General features: G+C 42.4%; 1 protein-coding gene across 1 annotated transcript in view; it reads right to left on the bottom strand.

Moving 5' to 3' along the window:
• Positions 1-4,290: 4,290 nt before the first annotated feature.
• Positions 4,291-23,667, bottom strand: part of PEX14 (peroxisomal biogenesis factor 14) — a 76,463-nt gene continuing 57,086 nt past the window's right edge. The window contains exons 4-9 of the mRNA XM_080631198.1: positions 21,079-21,201; positions 14,203-14,288; positions 11,963-12,065; positions 10,613-10,710; positions 8,302-8,393; positions 4,291-6,064 (exon numbers count right to left, since the gene is read on the bottom strand). Coding sequence (XP_080487324.1) covers positions 5,599-6,064; positions 8,302-8,393; positions 10,613-10,710; positions 11,963-12,065; positions 14,203-14,288; positions 21,079-21,201 — 968 coding nt within the window. The 3' untranslated portion in view covers positions 4,291-5,598. The remainder of the gene's footprint in view (positions 6,065-8,301; positions 8,394-10,612; positions 10,711-11,962; positions 12,066-14,202; positions 14,289-21,078; positions 21,202-23,667) is intronic.

A 23,667-nucleotide genomic window follows, 5' to 3' on the forward strand; every position in this document is an offset into this window, starting at 1 on the left:
CTATCCAGCCAATCACCTTCTCCCTCAGGAGACACAGTCCTAAAGAAAAGCAAGTATTTTACCTAAACCAGGAAAAAATACAGTGTCAAAGTCAAATCCCACCACCACCCCCGCTTCAGGTATGTACTTGGAGCCAGCATCACAACCATCTCTCATCATTTGTGCAAATATAGAGGAAACAAAGTAAAATCCTGAAGGGTTAAATCTTGCAGCAGATGCAGAAAAGAAGGGCTTGGTGGGGAAACAGGAGCGTTCTTCCAAGATGTTCCATGTTGGAAGGAACCCCTGAGCAATCCTTGCAAAGCATTTGGGGAGATTTTTAGTCTGAAAGACACTTTACAAAAATAAATTGTAATTGAGTTTAATAATCTTCCCCTTTTCAGAAAGGGCCTGACAGATGCTGCCTAGTGCTCACTTCTGCCCCATTTCAAATATTTTTACCTTATTTGGATGAAATATATTATTTTTCTAATGAAAGGAGGTTGTGGGCTGTTTTTTTTTTCCCAAAGAGCTGGTTTTCCCTCCGTCCAGCTGGTGCCTTTATTAGGTTAGTGCTTGCTCCCTTTCGTGGATGGGATTGTTTTTTTCCCTCAGCTGGGAGAGCCCATGCCAGCCCCTCCATCTACAAGCGCGCAGTTCAGAGCTCCTACTGCACAGCAAGTGGAAGAGCTGGGCCCAGCCCTGCATCATCCCTCTTCCTTCGTACCCCAAAATTCACCTTAGGTACATTTCCATTACTTTATTTCACTTTTGGAGAGGATACACAGTGGTAAGACACAGCCTTTCATCAGCATAATAGGTGAACACAGCTCTAAAGGTGCCTACAGAGACTGAGTCCTGAGGGAAGCAGCAGTCTGGGATAAGATGATACAAGGGAAAATGAGGAAAGGGGGAAGTTCTCTCTTGTGCCCTCAGGTAAATGGTTTCTTGTGTTTCACCTCCCAGCATCCCTCTATTTACGTTTTCAATCCCTGAAGGCCAAGTCCCTCTCTTACTCTGCACTTGCATACCACCCATTGGTATGAGAGATCAAGTCCAGGCAGGAAGACTCTCAGATCAAGCTTAATGTCAGTTTTTGGTGCACAAGGTCACCACCACATACAGGTTGTGCTTAATATAAACCATCACCACAAAGAAGGGACCTCCCAAAGCTTCCTATTGTCAAAGCCCTTGGGAAAAACACTTATGTACTCCACCACCTGCTGAGTGTGGAAGGTCTAGGTAAGCATGGAGACCTTGAATTTAAAACCACAGGTTTACAACAAAAAGCTACTCTGGACCTGCTGCCTAGCCTTTGTTTTGCTCAAGCATCACACTGCCCCACCAAAGGAAAGCAAAGGCAGTCTCCATTTCTGCAGCAGGTACTGCAAATGAAAGCCATGGAGCAGACACAGACTTTTTTCACAGCTTCCTCCCTGCCTCAGGCAGCATCCCAGCATATACCATGTAGATACAGCAGTACACATCAGGACAGGCCTTCTAACAAGAAGAAGCCACAAGAGTGGCTACCTCACCAGACCAGGGTGAGGTAGCCACTGGAAATGCAGCCAGTTCCCCCCACTTTATTGAAGATAAAGTTAGGAGAAAACATTAAAAAGCACTTACTTGGCAGAAGCACCCAAGTTGCAAGAAGAAAAGGCCAGATCAAAAATGCCTGTCTCCAGGCCAAGATGGCCAAGTGACCAGTGCAGGCTGCTGCAAGAGGGCAGGGCAACTCCTCTCACACAGCTGTGCAGTCCAGGAATGATTGTCCCCCCTAATAAGGGCTATTATGGTACAGTGGCTTCAGCTGGGCATCGTGCTGCTGCCTTGCAGTGCTGTCCTCCACAGCACAGCCAGCAAATGGGGCTGGAGTCCTGCTCCAGGGCACAGCAGTTAATGGGGGTTGCGGTTTTTGTGTGAGCATGAAACCTGGTTCCCAAAGTTGGCTTTGTCTGCAGCTTGTCTTTGTCACATCTTTGCATTAACCAGCCAGTATTTTTTACTATCACATGTAGAAACTGCGGCACGCTTATAAGGAAAATACTTTGCAGCAAAGCAGCAAGTTCACATGGGATCCTACAGTCCATCCTCCTCCTCCTGATCCTCAACAGTGTTAGGTTACACCCTCAACACAAATGGCAATAAAAAAATCCTTCCTGCTTCTGATGGTGAAGATGCACATAGGACTTATTTGTCACATCTGGGGGTGAGGAAGGTTGGACAAAGAACAGCAGATACCTCTCTTAAGCCTTTTCCACTTTGTCACATTTTCTGAGTTCCCCACATTCCTCTTGTAGTTATTGAAAAGGGAGCTTTTATATCCTCAAATTACTGGAAAGCACCAGCCTGTTATTGTTTCCTCTAGGAGGGAGAGCACAGGCTCACAGGGTTTCACTGAAATGTGCTCAAATAACAGTGCTCAGAGGAAGCTCCCTTCACCTGCTTTCTATATGGTATCAAGGACCTATAGGAACCATGTTATGAACCCACTGAACTCACTAACCAGGGTGTTGTTATTCTTCTTCCTGTGTCAAAACAAAGGCTGATTACACAGTAGAACAGAGTCTTTGAATACAGCCAGATGGTGGGTGACTGCTGCTGCTGTCTCTCTTGTTCTGCAGATAAAAGGTTTGCTATCTGGTCATCTTTCAATTAATATGATGCCATGCCCAGTGCCTACTGGCCAATGGGCTAAACATTTCACAGGGCAGCTGATCTAAGTAGGCTTTTTTTCTAGCAAAAAACAAAAAGGAAAAGTTAGTGACAAGTTAGCAGTGAGGCTACATGGTTCATAAGGACCAAAACACCCCACAACTGTTGCTATGCTGGAAAGACAAGGCACACGAGACAGAGGAACAAAACTCGTGATGCACAACAATACCTGCTGCTAAGAAGGCCTCGGCTTGTTCCAAATTCTCTGTTGGTGGATTGGATCTCTTCAACAAAGTACACAAACATCCCATCAGCAGCCAGAGGCTCGGAGTTGGATTTTTTGAGCAACAATGGCTATGATGGAGTTTTCTGGGATTCATCAGGTTGAGGAAAGGAAAAACAATGACCTATTGACTTGGTAAGGGTTGTAAGAAGCACAACTAAGGGAGGGAAGAGAGCAGCTGAAGAAAACTGCCTTTTACCCTGCACCAGAAATCTTGAGGTAAATGCATTGAACACTGGCAACATGGAGGAAAAGGGGGGAAAACTGAACCCGCAGGGATGCTTGTACTGTAAACCTCGTAAGTCACTCTGCAAGGCACATACCTCAGCAAAATATTTTCCACATTTCACCAACTGCTGTTGTCCAGGCACTTTCTATTTTCAAAACCTTCTATGTATATAAAATGTACACAGGCAGGACAATACTTTTTCATCACATCCCTGCATTCGGTCATGTTTTCTTTTCACAAGGATTCTTGGCTTGGAGAAACAAAAAGTGCCATCTCTTAAGGAAAGCCTTTCCTTTTAAACACTTTCAAATTTGCCCTGTTTTAGCTAAACGTGACGTTCTTTGTGAACGTTAAACAGTGGAGAGAGAGACTGAGAGGGAGAGGGACACACACACACACTCACTCACTCCTGGGGAAGATATTCGTCCATTTAAGGCATGAGAAATCATCACATTCAGCAGCAGGTCTAAATACAGTAATATGAAGGTCCCTTTCGCTCCCCCTGAGCAGGAAAATGTCACTGTGTACCAGACACCCAAATACTCAGGAATCAAGTAAATCCCTCATTTTTAAGAAGGGAGCCAAATACTTGTGCTGTACAAAGATGGGACTGCAGTAGCTACAAGTTACTTGCTGCACGCCATTTCTTTCAATGGCTTCTACACTTGACAGGGCAGGGTTAGAGCAGTCATGGGATACGGCGCAGCATTCCCTGCTGGTAGATAAGACCAAGGGGCTGTGGGATATCTCACACACTCCCTTCAGCACCTCCTGCTGCTGGGGGTGGAAGGAGACGGATGCTGCATTCTGCACCCTCCAGAGCCTCCTGCTGGGAGGATAGACACTGGAATAGCTGCATTTTACTCACCAGATGATACACACACCTTGTCCTCTGGAACACCAGAGGCAACCCAGCATTACAGCGTTGTCGGTGCTCTATATTGTACCTTATATTGCACTTACACTGTTCTCCACGCTGCCTCCTGCTGATATAACCTAGCATTGGAACAGTCAGAAAATCAACCATAAACATCCTCCAGAAGACATTTTATAAGGACTGAATTTCTGTGATAGTCCCTTTTCCCTCCCTTTACCACCCCAAAATAAGAGCCACAGCAATCCAGTAATAGCCTGGTGTTAAATAGTGGTAACTCATATTTATTACAATTATATACAATCATATTTTATATTTGAAATCTATACATGATCACACAGACGAGCACACTTGCTTGGTGAGGACAGTGAGACTCAGTTGTTACAAGAATTGCTCTGCTAAGAGGCTCTGATGCAGTGAATAATATAATTGGACACCACCATTTTACCAGCTGAGAACACAATGCTGCAAATGAGAGGTTTCAAAATTCACTGGTTTCATTTGTGTAAAGCCCCGATGGGGCAAGAAAAGGCTGGACTGGGCAAGAAGGGCCAGTGGTTAACCTCAAAGCTGGAACTGTTCTTTCTTCTGTAGAGACTGTTTTGCTGAAGGAGATGCCTGTCAGTGGTCATTTAAGATGGGTTTTCTCCTCATTTAGGGAGAAAACCTGACTAAAAACCATTGCAAAGATTCAGAATTAATCAACTGTTTCAGCATCTGGTATCACCTCGTATTAATTCAGGGCTACTAGTCAAAAGTTGATGTGAGCTCCTTGTCTTTGCAGGAGGAAGGGTAATAATTGGGATGAGTGGAGTCAGCTTCTTTTAAACCTTCTGCTGGGGAGCAATCAGTAGCTTGTTCTCATGGATTTTACTGTGGCCATGAAACCTGGGCTTGGTCTCTAGCAAGAGGCCACTTTGATGAGTGGAAGTATGTGGGGTGGAAACAGTGTTCTTTGGACCCCACAGAAATTTAGTGGTTTTAGATACTAGGTAGTTTCAGGAATTTGAGGCTTGACATAAGGCTTGGGAGAGCCAAGACTGAGATCTGGTGAGGAATTCAGAGTTAAAACGTTCTTTTTTTGGCAACAGAATATCAAGTAGTTTGAGAAATAAACCAGAGGGTTATTTTGGGAAACAGAGAACTGGTTTGGGCCTTTTGTGGGGATTAAAGGCTGGTGAAATCAAAAAGCTCAGGACAGACTGGTTTCTGAAATTGGAGAGGACTAGGATGCAGTGAAGAGGCTGGCTGCTTTGGGAGAGATGGTGTTTTTGTAAGAGAACTGATTCTCTAGCTGTGGTGCATGGTAAGGCGATTGGTCTTCCAGCCTAGGCAATGACCCCAGCTCATGGGCAGAAGGTCTGGGAGGGGAGAAGAAGCCACTGTAACGCTGCAAAGCCCTGTGGTGAAACAGGGCCCACCTTGTTCACTGGGCAATCATGACCCTGCTCAGGGTCAGTCATGGGATGATCTTGGGAGAGGATGGTGGCACTTCTCTCCTCAAAATGGGAGAGGCACCGGGGACAGTGCAGGAGCCTAGGGAAGATGTACAGCAGCAGCAGCAGAAGCCAGGGTGTCTTAGTCAATCTCATTCTCATTGCTGGCCCCCTCAGGTCTTCTTAGCTTTTCTACTTGCTCATTAATCTGACCATCCCCTCCTCGCCGGTCCTCAGTCTGGACACCCAGACATTCCTCCTCATCCACATGGCTAACATCGTCATCCTCATCGTCCTCTTCCTCCTCTTCATTCCTTTTGGTTTCCCTTTTCTCCTCCTCCCCCTGCACCTCCATCCGCACTTGGCTCTTGACATCGATCACTGCCTTGTTGCCCTCCTCCGTGCTCAGCAGATGGCAGCTGACCTTTGAGCCCTCTGGGCTGTGGTTCTCCTTGACTGGTGATGAGGTGGTAGACTCGTTGCTGACAGGGGAGATGTCACTGCTGCTATTATGGTTGGCAACAACAGGGTTGGAGGGTGAGCTTGGCTTCACTGGGATCTGCCATGACGGGATCTTAGGAGCCGAAGGGGAGGGAGGGAACTGCCTCCTTGGGGGAGGGAAGAGGGGAAGAAAAGGAGAGAAAGGGGTTTTTATTACAAACAGTGAGGGGTTATCATTCAAGAGAATGGTATTTGCACTGGGGAAACCATGTAAAGCAGGGCTGAGACTGCAAGTCTCCATTGACATAAATGAACAAACCCAAGGCCACTTCACTTCTTCAGCCAGAATCTCAAAGTGCTTTACAAGCACTCAGTAATGGAGCCTGCACCACAGAAAATATCACAGCTGGGCAATCTGAAGTACTAAAATGATCTAGTTTGGCCACTGTCACACAGCAAGCTAGCACTCAGGAATGCTGCCTGTGGGAAGACATGGGTGTCCCTTTATAAAACAATCACTAATTAATTAGTAAAGAAAATTCCCACTGGAGCAAGAAGTCAGACACACCAGGTCCTTGTGCCCGAGCCAAGGAATTTCACCATCTGGCTCCCACCTCCACTGTGATACTCAGCTATTGCATTGTGGCTCAGTGCAATTCAGAGCCTATCTCCTAGTCCCAGCGTGCACTTTACATGTTTGGGCCAGGTCCTGGCTGCCACAAACTGGTTCAGCTTCTCTGACTTGAATGGAGTCATATGAGCTTGTACCAGCTGAGAAAGCTGGCTGCTCTGTCCTTGAGTCATTTCCAGGTGGGCTTTAAGGATTTGACAGTGGCAGGCTAAAGCCCAACTGTAACAGGAGAATCCAAGTACCAGACAGGACAAATGGAAGTGCAGTGGGAAGCACTGGTGTCCTCAGAAAGTCATCCATCATGAAAAGCAAAGCAAAAAAGCATGTCTGAGGCAGTATTTCCCATGCATCCTTGCTTGTGCATGTGAAAATTGGGAGTATGAGAGATCAGATCAAGGTCTGAAAAGGATGCTGTGTGGCAGGGAGGCCTCATGTCCCTCAGGTGAGCTGGCTAGTGCCATGGACAGAGCAGATGAAAGCTGGCTGCTCTCCTACAGTGAGCATTCAAACACAGTAGATTACATTTCCTTAGACTGAACTAGGAACAGTAGTTGCTCTCACCTCCCTCTTCCTCCTCCCACCAGCAGCCATCAAAGAACTCTGCTGATCTAACTTCCATCTCCTGTGAGTGCAATAAGCTAATGCCTGCATTATTCAACCAGTATCATAACTGCAAACAGCAATTTCAATCTGGAGACTTTCTTGGCTCTGGTGTTGCTGCTGCCTTGTCACTGCAGAGACATTTACTCTTTCGTTATAAAACTTCTCCCAGAAGTTTTCTTTTTTCCAAAAAGCATTTATTCCCCAGCTGCAACTTTCCCATTGCTGAGGAGGTGCCATTAAGTAACGCTTGTTCCCCAGCAGTGATGCTAGGAGGACCCAAATCAACAGGCAGTAACTGTTACTAATTAACAGACAGTAACAGTATGTGTCCTCAGTCCTCCAAAGCTCTCTCCAGTGACTCTTGGGAGGAATGGGAGGTGTAGTGAGAATTTGAAAGGATATTAAAGACAATACACTTCTCAGACTTCTGAAAAGCCCCACTGCTGAGATCCAGAACATGGTTAGTTGAGTCTTAGGTTGATCTTTGAAGTCCATCTCTTAGTAAACAGATGACTTGAGAAGACATAGTTACATGTAGAAGGAGGCAAGAGAATCATATCAGAGTAAATGGTTCAGTAGCTGGGAAGCTAGATAAACCCTTAAGTTATGTACTTGGAAAAAAAGAATTTTCTCAAGAACTGAGATCTGATCCCTGTTCTTACGACTGTCCCGCAGGCTGGGATTTATATCACCTCATTTCAGACATCCACATTATAAGATGTCTGTATCTGAGCTAGCTATTAGAGAGAACCAGGCCTTTCCTGAAGTGCGATTCTTTTCATCCTGGTTATGCCCTAACCATGAACAGGTCAGCTGAGCTGTATCCAGATGTGACTCTCTTTGTAAGAGAATGCAGGTGCAAATGCAGTCAACTCCTCAGGTGAGAGGCATCCTGACTGTGGGGAATGGCAGAGAATTCCTTTATCATAAACAAAAAGGAAAGACCTTATTAATTGCCCAAAGCATTCTGTGATTTAAGGCAAGTCTGAAAAGCATTTTCAGACCTGCAAATAGAAAGTGATAGTGGAGTACAAAATTGTATTATTAAAATAGCAATAATAGGATATAGAGCTAGTTCCTGTTGGAAATGCTTTTCCTCTCCATGACTGAGAGGATCCCAGAAAGCAACCCTTTCCCACACAACAACCTGCTCACACATTTGATCCGTACCGGTTCAGGAGAAGGCCTTTTAATGAGTAGATCTCAGATTTCAACTCATTAATATTCTGTGACTCCAGGATCCAGTTGGTGGAAGTTGTGGCCTAGAACATGAAAAAGAAGACACGAAGATCGAAGTATGAACTGGGAGATAGTACGTAAATGTCACTTTTTCTACATCCTAGTAAGTCCTGTAGTGATGGGCTGAGTATGGGACCAAAGAATACTCATGTCTAGCGCTTCCCATACTAATTTTTGCTAAAAGCAATTCAGAATGAAGCCATTTGTGAGCATCAATCCAGACATGCTCTTAATAAATCCCCTGCCTAAGGAAGCTGGAACTGGAATAACACAAAAAACCTCCTCAGCAATTCCTACTAGATGCAGCCAGGACTGATTGTTCCTACTTCTTCTTTAAGCAGACTTCAGCTAGTGCTGAGTAACCCTGAACACCTTCAGAGCCAGCACTCCTTGCACTGACTTCTGGGATGTGAACCCTGTGAGCTGGGAGAGGCTCAGTCTGTAGTAGCTGTGATATACACAGATACGTTCCCTTGGGATTCACACTCCCAGCCCTCAGACAGCAAGAATCCAGGAGCCACTGTTCTGGCTTTCCAAGACCTTGAAAGCTACAGCAGCACATTAACAAGGGAGTGATTTCCACTCACTGGCCTGCAAAGGACTCAAATTTCCAAAACACATATGGTGCCAGATGCCTAGGATTTAGAAATAAAATCTGACATCTGGGGCTTTTTAGCCAGTCTCTTTAAAAAACAGTTGTAGAAAATTCAAGCCTTGAATTTTTATGTATGTTTTTTAATTACTTAAAGTCCCTCTTTTTAATTTTTTACAGCATGCCAGTAGGAGTTTGAAAAACAGATATAAAAACTTACATTACAGCTGCGAAAACACAGCTTTTATTCTTTGGTTTGTGGGGTTGCCCAAGTTTTTCTTTGTACACATGAGGTTTAGATATCATAACAATGTGTGCTACCATTTCAGTGCAGGGGGTAGAGAGGGGGGAGGAAAAACTTCTTCAAGACTCTCTAAACCACCAAGACTCTTATGCCCTTTTCCCTTCTTAAAGCTCAACATGTGGTCTTAATCTTAACACTTAAGACCTGAAAACAGTTTTCCAATTTCCGGACTGGCTCCAGGCCATTGACAGGCCACGGTTCCCAAGGAAAATTGAAGTAGTGTTGTGACCATAAACTGGCTTTCATGGTTGGGTTTACAGCTGTGCCACTGAGGGATTCCTACTGTACAGTGTGCACACCACACAGTCAGCTGTGGCCCACCAGTTACACACCATCAAAGGGTTTGTATGAGATTAAAGTATAGGTAAGGGGAGAAGACAACAGTTCATGCAATAGGTAAAAGACTGTAAACATTCTCTAAGAGGTTTCACATTAAAAAGAAAACTCTCTCCCTGCACAGAGAATAGTGTAAGATGAATAATCACAAGTCTGTGAACATCTCTATGTGACTGGTTCAAATCCACCCCAGCTCACATGGAACCAACACTTACTGGCTGATAGAATGCTTAGGCCAACGGATGCAAAGTACTTTGGAGATGCAAAACACTAATTCTCATCACCAGAAAGAAAATCAATTTTGGTTAAAAGTGGCCACTTGTACTTACACATGTAACAACACAAACTAGTCAGAGCTGATGGTTTTATGGCCAAGGTCAAGTTGGGAGTCAAGGGGAATGGGCAACTGTGCATCACTAATGTGGTTGTGATGGGGCTACCTGTTACACTAAGATGACCAAAATCATTGAAATAAGAAAGCATATAGTAAGACTATTCAGCCATTACCTGGCCTGGATCTGAACAAGTGACTTAAATATAGTACTTCAAGCACGTGCTTGGCTGAACAGGATTAAGTCATTGTTTTGACAATGTATAAGGGTACAGGAGAAATATGAACATGTAAAATTACATATTACACACAAATAAAACCTCTGCACAACTGGACTTTGCCTCTTTTGGTCAGTGGACTAACAGCACAATTATTTAATCTCAAATACAGTGCATTTGAGATTAAATAGGCTGCATGCAAAGGCTGCATCCAAAGCTAAATAGCAGAGCCCTCTCAGAAGTTATATATATTTCATTGAGTACCCAGTTAATATCCAGTGCTTTAAACAGACTGCCTATGGAGAAATCAGGTGCAGAGAAACTGGCTGGAAATATGACAGAGCTGAAGGCTGGATTGTAAACCTAACAAGATGCTTTCCATGTGGCCACAAAAGAAGCCATGCATGTTCCAAAGAAGATAGGTGGTGATGTTCTAAAAGTAAAGAGGTGGAAGTGGATACCTTAGAAGCAGCTAGTTCTTGAGTGAGCTCCTGGATTTTCTGTTGTTGCTGGATTAGCAGCTCCTGGACAGCTGCTAAAGTTGTCTGTAACTGAGTCACTGTGAAGGAAAAAGCAGGAGAGTGTTAAAACTGAGATACATGCACATACACACACTCACACACGCCCTTCCTGCTGTCTAGCTACAAAGATGCCTCTATTTCTACTGTATTTAATTTATCTACACCCGCCTGCTCACTTTAATCCATATGATTTATCTGCACTATGGGTAATCTACCTGCACTGCATCTAACCTCCAGTATTTCTAGTTTATCTTTCCATTGTATAGATGTCTATAGCCCACAGTATATCCGTCCAAAACCTCTCCCTTCTAATTATATTGGTTTATGATTTGTACATCTCCCTGAACTTATACAATGTTTGTATCATTTATCTATCTTGGGCCTCACACAGGCAAACACTGGGGATACCTCCAGTCTGGGAAGAGGCTGGCCTCAGGACTGACCTCAGGGTATCATGAGAAATGCAGGATGCTTTTCTTCACACCCTCCACTCAGAGATGTAATAAGCATCCTCCCACTCTCAACCCACCAGCTCCTTCAACCCCAACATCTTTAACAAACCTATTGCTGAAAATCATACTTTTTTCATCCCTCCAACTGAATATTCTTTTGCACTTTCCCCCTTTTATTTCAAGAGAACACCCTGTATTCCCCTCCTACACCCCACTGAGCACTGGAGGACTTCTGCTGGACTCCAACTTTTACTGTTTTGCTACTTTATCCAAGGCTTCCAGGCAGTAAACAAGCTGGTAAAATAAAATTAAAACCTCTATTGGTGTGACAGGCAACAGCTAATCCAGACCATCATTAGGGCATCAGGTAATGAACAGACACCCTATAGAGTCAATAACAGAGAAGGTGGCTAAGGTCAGGGAGGCACAGTAATTACAGACTCTCCTGACCCTTCCTTGGATTTTTAGATGGAAGGTGGGGGGGAAAGACTTAAAAAAAAAAGCCCCTGAAAACATGTGAGAGGCAGAAATTAAACCTGAACTTTACAGCCCCGCGAAAGGCTGTCATTTTATTCTCCTTATTAATATTCTGAGGTTGGGAGCCTTTCCGTAAAAACATAATTAATTGAGGCCGTGCCGACAGTAAACAACCAATTTCAAATTAAACCGAAATGACGGCGCCTTCATTTGCAAATGTGAACAGATTCTCAGAGCAGATAAATGAAGTCACCACATAAAGTGGAGATGGAGGGAAAGAAAAGGGTGGGGGGCTTGGCAGAATGGAGGCTACAGGAAGAAAGGCTTTGAGGAGTGAATTGATGGAGTCATTAATCTTTACCTGTCTGTGTCACACTGCCACTCATCTCAGCAATGTTTGACTCAATCCTCTGAAGTTGCTTCCTGTCTTCTTTGCCTCCCATGATGAGAGGAAGCAGGTATTTCTGTATGGAGTACAGAAAGTTTTTTAGGAAATAGGGATATGCAAACAGTCTTTTCTAATGTACCTGAAACATCCTCAAAGGCCACCACTCAAACCTCAGTCTTTATCACACAGCCAGTGATCATTTATCCACACACCTGGCTGAGAAAAGAAATTCCCTCTACAGTAGGTGTTGAAAGAAGTTGTAGAAGAGAAGATGTGAGTTCTGTGGATACATTTTTGGGGTGTAAAAACCAGTTCCTAACTCCATTTCAAGCTTCCTGGGACAGCTCTAAGCCCAGAGAAACATCTATCACACATAGAGTAAAATTTCAGATCATACGCTCTCAAATGTGATCACACTGATAAGACAGAACATTTGAGCTACATCCGAACGGCAAGAAATATAGAAGTGGGAAGAAGAGGAGAAAGGCCCAGGAAAGGCACAATACAGCAGGGGAAAAAAATGGCAGAGAAGGATGGTCTAGGATGTGGAAATAGCCCTGATAGTGCCTATCAGTGCTGCTTCATCCCAACTTTTGATCCATGTACACACACTCACCGCACAGGCAAACATACAGGATAGTTTCTGAGGCAGACCTGATCATCCAGTCTGCTGCCATGTGTTACACTTCTTTTATACTTCCTAGCACTGGAGTAAGCTTTCGGCGTTGCTGTGCACAGCTCTTACCCTCACAAAGCACATGTACACGTACATGTTTACACTCTGACATTCTGAAAAGCAAATAGCTTTTGATGACTTTCCTGAATAGTTCTCTCTTAATCTTCACAGAACACACACAGACAGCTATGTTGTATCCCAGCATCCTATCCTTCATACAAAAATCACTATTTGCAAACTCCCTCAAAATCCCATGAAGGGCAGAGGGAATCTATCAACTCTTTCCAAAGATGTTTTACTCCTTTGAAACAGTAAGAGTCTCTGCTAGGTTAGAGAGGCTTGGATAGACAGCAGTAAAAAAGAATACAGCAATAGGATATATTAACAGCATCACTGACATTATGCCAAAAATGTGTTAGCTGTGTGTCATTTAGTAACAGCTATATGTTCAGGTCTGCAAGGCCCAGTAGCTGTTGTCTTAACATCTCTCAAGACATTTACCAGATCCACCATTCTTTGCAAGAATGAAAAGATCAGTAAGGTTGGCATCACTACTTTAGTATAAAAACATAGGGACAACAGATCTCCATAAGAAGCCATTCTCTTAAGTCAAGTAACTTTACTTGTGAAGATGGAACGTGTTGTTTCATTTGGCCTCTCATAGACTGAGACCCAGAAAATCAACGATAGGACAGGTTAAGAAGAGTATTTTTAACTGGAAGGACAACACTTTTATTTGTAAAATAGATTTTACTAAACAAGGTGGTAACTGTTAACTAAAGAACAAACAGGAAAACCATCAACCTCTTCTTAAGTCTTCATCTCTGTCCCTTTTTCAAAAACAAAACACAACTTCTGCTGGACCAAAGCTCTGCACACTCTGCTATGTTGCCTTGAACCACTGATGTCTTTCCATGTATCCACAGAATATGACGGTTTACCAAAGACATCATCTAATGTCACTCACCACACTGCTGGAAAGCAATCCAGAGTGAAGGAGTATGTTCAATTGGAGAAACATCGCACAAGAAATAAGAAGGAGATGCTGTCTCGACACACACTTGTTCTAACTTGCTCTAAGCACAGTGCAATAGGACTACAGGATATATGGCAGACCTGGAAATTCTTTCCGGTGCTCTGGTCAAAAAAGATTCTTTCCTACCCATGGTGCAGGATCACCAGTGGACAATTCATTAGACTGGGGCTATGACAGTAATGCCTGCTGGCAAGTGCTGGAAGAATCCTTTTACTGAACTGTGCTCAGTTTCCCCAACTTAAAAAACTCCAATATATATACACATGATGAAAATTACTTTGTTTCTAGTAGTTTGAGATCCACTGTAAGATCTAGTTTTGTTTGCTTGCTACTTTTTGACTGCATTTCCATGTTAAGTGTCTACATTTCTCACGTATACCAATGGCATTGCCAGTAAGAACAGAGATGCTTCAGCAACTTGGACCCAACATGGCCATGTCGACACAAGCAGCATAACGTTTTTCTCTCAGAGCAGTGTATAAGTAGTGAGGGAGATATTACCTTGTAGAGCTGGTGGAACCCAAAGGCAATTCCTGCCATTATGATAGCCAAAGCCCCATAATCTCGCCATCTGGAGCCAGGTGGACCTAAAGGCCAAAATGGAGAAATAAGCATAGTCAGAACTGCAGGTGACATTTTCATTCCTATTTTATCAGACAAGAGTGCAATGAATAATGACAGTTCTGCTGCTTCTTAGCAGGCACAGATTTACTGAGCAGGGGGCATTAGGATGCTGGTAGTCCCTCAGGTACAGTGTGAAGGCCTAGGACACTGAAACATCTGTCCAGACCTCTAGCACTGACACTGGCCTTGCACAAAGTGTCAAAGAGAGACAAATCACAGCAGCACTTTAAGAAGTTCAATCAAGCTGGTTTTGCCTGCGCTTCCCCAGATACCTGTCTGCAGTGTTAGTACTAGACAAGGTTAACTCATGACTTGAACACCTCTTGCTCTCCACTATCATAATCTTCGAAAATGGGGACAGAGCCAGAGATTCAGAAGAATGCAGAAAAAAAGAAAGCAGGGTTTCGAGAAAGAAGAGAAATCTATCAGGGAAGTAGATTGGTTGATGAACACTGTGTTAGCAATTATGGGCCAATGTCTTTCAAGCCTGAATTACAGAGACCAAAACACACATAAACAGCAGAAAGAAAATACACAATTAAATACCTACAGAGAGAGGTAAAAAAGTAGATAAAAGCTTGAGCTATTTAACACACAATTCTGCACAGAAGCTGAGAGACTCCACAGAGCAAAGCAAAGCTCCGGTGTGCTCTGCTCCTTCAAGCAGAATCAGAAGATACCTGTAGTTTTCCACCAGCTTTATCCTTTCACCTCCCTCGCAGTTCCCTTAACGAATCTTGTACTGCCCCCGGTTTTCTTTAATAATGAAGAGGATGCAGAGTGATCTTTCCTAAAGTTCAGTGGCAGGATGTGGGCAGAACTGATGTGCTGGAGGCCGGTGTACAGTCTCCAAACAGACAGATCCAAATCTACATGCACCCTGTAATGTCTCAGAAATGTATTCTCTTCTACAGAGTTTCAATTTAGGCTTTCAAAGGGAGGCTGAACTGGCTGGAAGCTTCTCTCCTTTCTGCTTTTCTCATCTATTGCCAGTTTTTCTGTTGCCGAGACGTTCTACAGGCATTTCATTGCAAGAATTACTCCTAATCCCAGCCCTATGGCTCTACAAACAGGCACTGGCTCTCAAATACTGGCACTCCTAGCATCTTGTAACAGTTTAGGACACAGCTCCTCAAATCATCCACTGGCTAGAATCTGAACAAATTAAAGCAGCTCTGTGAGAACAGGTGAATAGTGTCACCAGGAGTATTTTGGGTTGCTGCAGTTGCAGTTTTGGAGCTTATGCACATGATCGAATTATCATAACTTTTTAACTTAATGAGTTAACACACATCAGCTAAGCTGCAGTAACTGGCTGTGTACATGTCAGGATTTAAAATGATCTCTGGCTAATCTTGCTGCACATCCCACTTTCCCTTCCTTACTCTGCTCCCACTGTCATTTCTGGTATCTGAAGTCTCTTGGTTGACCAGTTCTTTGCCCTGAACTTGTGACTGAAGTTATTCCCTTCTATGACAATGCAACTCCAGACTGAACTGCCTATTGTAAAGGGTATGTAGGTCTGGGGGTGCCCTGTCCATGGCAGTCCTTGACTGGCTGTCCCTAACCTCCCTGCCGCAGTGACCTCTGAGTAGAGAGCAGACACACCTGTAGGACCCTGTCTGTTTTGCCCTTTCACCTCGCTCATCTCTCCCTCCATTCCTATAATGCTTGAGCTAAGAACATTTTATTGCCCCCTGGTTTTCATTATTAATGAAAAGGGACCAGAATGATCTTTCCTAAAGTTCAGAGAGTCTATAAAGACAAGAAGCTGAAATGCCATTTTACTCATTTTAGAGATGTGTGAAATAATTCTGTCTTGTGGCAAAAAAAAAGTGGGGGGGGGGGGAGAGGAAAAGTGAGTGAGGGACACAGTAAATGCTCTGGATTGACCACATCAACTTTACAATGTTATGAAGAATGTCACAGCTCTGCCTAAAATCCACACTCAATCTTCCTTTTTCTCTGCAATACTCTAAAACGTGGGGAGGAGAAAGGGCTGCAAGTTTCTCAGCTGTAACCTCAGTGTTCTGACTTCTTTGCATATCCTCAATCCCCTACTTGTACAACTGGAACAGAATTCAGAGGAAGTGAAAAACCACTAATAGCCCAGTTACTCTCCATTTAGGCATGGTGGAAGTAACAAACCATTCCACATAAGAGACCTTCAAAAGGCAAATGGAAAGGACACAGGTATTTTCTCCAGCTGTAAGTCTGTGTTTTGTGTAAATACATTTAATTTTCACAGAAGCAACTGGAAATTGCACTTGCAGAGTAAACACTGGTTTTAAGATCCCCATTCATCTCAGAATTAACTCTCCTGACATCAATTCATTAGGCCTCATGCATGCAAGTAAGGTCAGCATCACTAGTATCCACATTTAAATTGTAGAAACTGAGGCTGGAAGAGGTGGTTTTCCAAGAGCAAACAGTGAAGCCATGGAAAGGCATCAGGGGAAAAAAAAAAAGAGTCCGGATTCTAGGTACCATTTTTAATTGTAAGAGAAAACAGCCTGTGTTCTACAGCCTCCCACGTAATGAAGACACAAGGGTGGGAGAAGAAGATCCAAATGGCAAGAAAAGTAGTCACTGATTTTTAAGCAGGTGTAAAATCTGCACAAACCCCCATAAATGGAGACCGTGAACACCACAGGGAAGAATACTGGTGATGAACTGGATGATGAGGCAGCTTTGCACACCTTGCTTAGAAACTCCCCTGAGTTTGCTTGCAATTATAGGGGTTAGAAAGGTAAAAAAAAAATATAAACCCAATTAATCATTTAAATATTTAAAGTCAGATTTTTGTCCTCACTGCTGGATTAGTGTATTTCATAATGCCAACAGCAGACAGCCCTGTTTTTTTACTGGGGGTTCATTTTAGAGCATGTTTAAACTAGTCAGATTGAGTGATGCTTCCAGCAACTAATCGCATGTCAAATAAAAGATATTTTATGTAATAAATTACTGCTACAAGTAATTCAAATGTCATTTATCAGTTTTATTATCAGTCAGGCAAAGTCTTGTTTCTCTATATTAATCAAATTCAAGCTTTTTTTAAGCTTTTTTTTTAAGCAGTTTTGACACCTCTTGGCAAAAGTACAAACTGGAGGGAAGGAATTACTCCTCCAGAACAGGAGGGGAAATAGTAGAGACGGTATTGAGTGAAAATACAGTGTCTAGAAACTTAATTCTTGTCTCTTCCTCCCCAAAGTTATTAGTGTTTCTCTTAGAGCAAACTACGAGGAGTTGGGCATACTGGGACTATGCTACACTGAAGGCTTTTTTTTTTATATATATATATATGCTTATTTCAAGAATAAGAAAGTACTTACGTAGGTAACAGTTATTTCCAACAAAACATTAGAACATGAAAATATAACTACACTAGCAGTTCCATTTGTACAAAAGGAAGGATTTAAATGATATGAATTATTTCCTGTAACTTTAAAAATGAGAAGAGACTAGGTTGACAACAGCAGGTGATTAAGCAAAATCAAAAGGTGTGCATAGGATTTATTGCTCCAACTCACAAGAATGGACATCCTACACTGGCAATGCTGAGATCACCAACTCGGCTGTTTGCTCCGTTCCTGCTCAATAAACTCTTGAGATGGTTCTGAAGCCATCCTCAACTTCTGTACTTGGAAACCAGAGTTTTAACATAATTTTTAAACATGAAGCAGCAACACCTTGTGGGGAGGAGAGATGGAGAAGAAAGTGGGTTTCTGAAGGCACTAGCCACTGCTTTTCAGCACAGTACCTTCCTCAGCTTTCTCCTTTTTGCTCTGTGGGGGGTAAGACTTTCTCTCTAGTTTTGTGATTTTTTGTAGAGGTGTCAAAACTACTCCAAAAAAAAAAACAACTTAAAAAGAACCAAAAATATCAAACACAGAGTGGTTCACAGACTTCAAGACCTAAACTCCAGCAGATCAGATGGTGCTTCACAAGAAACTCAGATGTCTTTTTTGGGGAAGGCAAATATAGCTCATAATCTTTTTTCGATATAAGCTTTTCCAGAGTGAGCTGTTCCCACCACCGAGTCAACTTATAGATTCAGCAGTCTACCTATCTCATTAGTCATTCAGATATACTTTTGAACTTCAAACCTTGAAGCATTTCAACACTAGTGTCATGAATACTCTGCAAGAAGATAAGTGTAACAGATAGACAAAAAGTAGTACCTGTCTTTCTCTGTACATGACAACTCCTAACAAATCTGTGAAAGATAAATTGACTTAGTAAACTGTCACAGAAACAACTGTCCTGGAGCAGATTTGGACCAATTCAGAAATATTCATTACAGCATTATCATCCAACTGATGAAAGAACATACAGCAAACAAGGCACCTTGAAAGAGCCTCTGCACAGCCACATCCATCAGCTCTAGAGAAATCCACATACTCTTTTCGTTGTTCTGATACCATGCAAAGCATGTAGCAGGAAGACAGAAAGATGGATCCATCATTACCACCACCAGTGCTACACCAGTCAAGGATTAGAATAGGGCACAGATGACACTTGATCAAAACAAGTATTTTGGTCAAATGAATACCACGTATTTATTTTTATAAATATAAACATATTTAGCTTTTTATTCTTTTTCTACATCCATTAAGAGGTTAAATCTAAATAGAAGGTCTACAAAGAATGGCTGAAGCAAGGAGGAACAATACCTAAGAAACCTGTTGTCACCATTTCCCCCATTTTGGGGGTTGCTAAAAAGGGCTGGCTCACAGGCACAAGGTTTTGGTTCGAACGATTTAAGAAGCAGCAATCAGATCACAAAGCTGGAGCACTGCTTTACAACTACAACCCTTCAGAAGCTTTACTTTGATGGTATTTTTATTCACCTTTGGTTTCTGAGCATTCTGGCATTTGGTACCTTCAGACCTCTCTTTGGGGCTGTTACTGGGACCATTTTGGTGTTCAAATATTAGTTAAGATTTTCACCCAGTAAGTAGAAATTGGGAGCTGGGGCTTTGAAGAAAGCCAAAATAGTAAAAGGAAAAAAATCCCATACAGCGATAAAGCTAGAGGGGTTAACAATGATGGCAGTGTTTTCCAGTTTGGATTGTACACTTCTTTCCTGCCCTACTCTTAGTAGTGGAACACTATAAAATAAGGGAAGATTAACTTCTCCAATATTGGGTTGTAATAAGAGTTAGGGACAGCACTAAGAGGGATCTGGCACTGGTTTTTCATTGTGGGAGCAGATTTTGCTTTTCTGGCATTTTCTGTGAGCTATGGCAGACAGGTATTAGCCCAGGAGGCAGAATTCAGTCCTGAGCTCACCAGCACACCCAGTACAATGCTCAGAAATATTCCAGTTCTGAGCCCAACTCCATCACAAATGTTTTTCTTCCCAAACTGTGCCAAACCAGAGTATTTAAAAACTCAGAAAGCAAGTTTAGTGTTGTCTCTAGCAATAGGAAACCTATGCCATAAACTAATAAACACAGCCCTAAATGGACTGTTACATCAGTCAGAACCTGACCTAGAGCTGTTTAGGAGCAGTATCAAAACCCTATTCTTAATACTTGGCAGGTAAGTGAAGTGATTTTCAAACTGCCAGGCACACATGTGAGCTAAACAGCTTCTTTTGATGGATTTTTAATGGTGTGTACTTTGGTTTTTATTGTTTGGAGCTTAGATACTTTTTTGCGAGGTTTGTTTTAAAATGCAAATATATATGTAAATTTTGAGTCTACACAGATTATGTTGGGACTTGAAAAATTCTTTGAGAGTGTATTTTGTACACAAAATCATACAAGCACGTCCACAGAATTTCTGCTGTCACCCCTCAGATTATTTAAGATTGAAGAGGAAGATCTTATTAAAATTAGGGATTCAGATTAACTGTTTGTTATTATTTGCAACCTGACAGCACTATTAAAGCTCATTCACTCTGGGGTTCCATTGTGCCAGACCTTAAATTCACACACAGGAAGTCACAGACTAAGTTCTGAAGACCTTATATTCCAGCTTGCTGTTCATGCTGGAAATACATCTCTTTCACGTAACTGTTCAAGGCATTAACAGTCAGCATTCAAGGAGCAAGTGGATGATGCTCTTACTCATATGGTTTAATTTTAGGTAGTTCTGAGAGAAGCAGGGAGCTGGACTCCATGATTCTTATGGGTTCCTTCCAATTGAGCTATTCTATGATTCTATGAACTAACTGGTTGCCTGACTAGTTAAAACAGTAAGTCCTCTAGCTAAAACAAAACTCTGTGTCGATGTCCAGCAGTTTATTGAACAGAGTCCACTGCTGCAATAAGATGAAACAGTGTTGCCCTTTTACAGCACCTTCTACCCAAGAATCTATCAGCTCTATCACATATTTACGATCTAAATATTAGAAAACCTTCCTGATGAAGGGAAGCATGACCATAAGTTTTAGAAGGGAAGACTGAGTCCTATGCTGACTAAATGCTTTTTTCAAACATTATAGTGAGTGAGAATCTAATTTGTATTGACTATACCCCTTCAGGTCAAGGGATGTCACAGGCCGGTATGCATGATGTTTGTTTGTGGACAACGATCATTTGTATCTTTTTCCTTGGGTAATATGATCTTGTCATGGGAATCAACAACTACAAAGTGCATTTTAAGTGATATTTGGGGTCCAACTCTGACAAACAGTATGGCATTATTTGACCTGAAATCTAGGATCTAGCACAGAAATCTGTGAACTTGCTGGATAAATCACTGCACAAAGTAACAGAACCAGATGGTTTTTGAAGTGTTACTTACTATACACCACTGGGTGAGAGGGCTGAGCTGGCACCACTTGCGTAGAAAGACCTGGGGACTGCGGCTCATCCGTGCTTGTGCCCGACTGCTGGAAAGCCAGGTCAATTTCTTCATCTGTCAGGCCTGGGGGAGCAGAGGAAATGAAATCAGTTTAGCACCTTTACCCACTTGATGCACACATAATTAAATTCTCAAGCCAGGCAGAACCCTTTCAAGCTGCAAAGGATTTTGGCACTGACTTGAGCAGTAATGCCTCCCCAATTTTGGATTCACTGGAATGTCTCCCTCTCTCTTTCTCTGTTGCAATTTAACCTTAAGCGACAGAATATTAGCCTCAACGCTGCTTCCAAATGTGGCTCATTCAATTTCCTTAATTTATCCTTGAGTTTATTGCTGCTTTTGAAGTAGCTTTCTATTGCAATTCTCCATTCTTCCCCCGAAAAAAAGATACCATCAACTGCAAATGTGGCTCATTTTAATCTGTAATGGTGTAAGAAAAAAAAAGAGGGGAAAAAACTAACAATAATGCATGAAAACAGACAGGGAAACAAAAACCTAATTATTGGGTTAGACGACTAATTAGTCTACATCGTTTCCGAAGACGGGAATAATTTGCTTTATTTTATGACAAATGCAGAAATAAAAAGGAAAAAAATCAGGACTGACTGTGATTAGTATGAATGGGACACAGAATGTAAGGAGGAAATAAAACTATAACAAAACAGATCAAAACAAGGCCAAGCCTAAACTTTCAGCGTTAGCATTGCCCCGGCCTATGGCTGCGAGATTAGATTGCCCTAAGGCAGCCTGGCTTTTATTTCACGCGGAGCCGTAGCAACGCTGCACACATGGTACATGTTGGTGCAGTCCCTCCTGCCATCAGGAAATGCCAGGATGACCATCTGTAATTGGCCACAACATATGGAAAAGATTTGGCCAACAAAGGGGAAAACAAAAGCAGCTAAAGGATCCATGATGACCAGCATCTGTAAAGAAGGAAGCACAGCTGGATTATTTTTTCCCAACAAGAGAAAACATCCTCTAGAAAAAGAATTGAGTACTCAGATGGCAACCATGATGTGGGGCCTGGGCAGTTGTGTATTATTTGTTGCTATTCTCCTGCACAGAAGCAGGTAGAAAGCCAGTGTCCCTGCTACAAGGAACATATGAAGTGATTCGGGACTTTTTACTATACAGGCAGCATGTAAGCAAACACATTCAGCAAGGTTAGAAGTGAGGATACAGATTTTAAGGAAAGAGATTTAGAAGAGAAGAGACAGACCACTTGATTCTCACGCAGCTGCTGTAGGGACTGAGGGCAGTGAAGAAAATGGTATGAATATGACAGCAGTGGGATAAAAATGGGGGGATGCTTTCCATCACCTCCACTCGAGACCCATGAAGATGTGGCAGATGAAAATCGTCAACTTAATCCTTTAAAACACTTGGCTTTTTAACGTAAGGGAGATACAATATGGAAAATGGGCAGGCCCTAAGTTTTGATGATTTTTTTAATGATCTTAAACTTCCCTGCATACTGGGGGTCTAGACAGAATAATCTGTAGCACAAACAGTAATGCCAGAAATAAATACACAGCCTGTCTCAGAACTGTTATTTAATATCATAAAGCACTAGCACAGTGCTTCTGGTATTCAGAAGGCTTTATAACTATTAACAGATCTTTTCTCTATTCCTGTGAGTACATGAGATACTCTGAGTTCCTGCCAGATACTATTCTATCTACTTTACAGTGCAAATACTGTTGCACAGAGAAATGAGGTGATTTCTCTAACATAACAGAGTATTGTCAGTGTCAGAAACAGCATCAGAAATCTGAAGTTCCTGATCTCCGGTCTTGCAATCCTTTTAATTGTATTTGATGCATGCCTCAAATAGTAAGGAACCAAACCCCACTTAACAGTATGGAACAAGACTTGCAGTGAGTAATAAAAGGCACAGGAACACAACTCAGCCCATTGTTCAAGTCACAAAAGCAATATTTATGGTGTCTAAGCCATGCTAAAAAGTCCTAATCAGAAAGAAACTGTTTTAACCAGCTCCTAATTATCCAATGTAGGAGAAAGCATAAACACATGCCAACACTGCAGATCACTAGCAACTATGGAATTTCATAAAGATGGAGACAACATTAGCTCCTGGCTGCAAACATGGCTCCTATTAAAATAAGGCATTTTGTCCTACTTCCATGCAAATCTGATAATATTTAACACTTAGAAACGTACAGAAGTTATGGAGGATCCTTACCTCTTTCTACAAAAAGAGCAGGAAACAAAGCTTATTGTTTCCTAAACATCTTGCCCCTTCTGTTCTCATCCTGTTTGAGATTAAATGCACTTCCAGGATTATTCTGGTCTTGCCAACTACGGACACTCAAGTATCACTGTTTCCATTAAACCCCTGCTGTACTGTGGAGAAAAACCTGATGTGAATGATAGAATGATGGAAAATCTTTCACAGTTGAATTCCTGGTTTGAATCCTGTGCAAAGTAGTGCAAATTAAAATTGGTTATTACATCCCTGGACTATTCTGCTGCCTTGTGAAGTGGTCTTGTTCATGGTACAAAAGA

Source organism: Psittacula echo (genome assembly GCF_963264785.1).
Source record: "Psittacula echo genome assembly, chromosome: 17".
NCBI lineage: Eukaryota > Metazoa > Chordata > Aves > Psittaciformes > Psittacidae > Psittacula > Psittacula echo.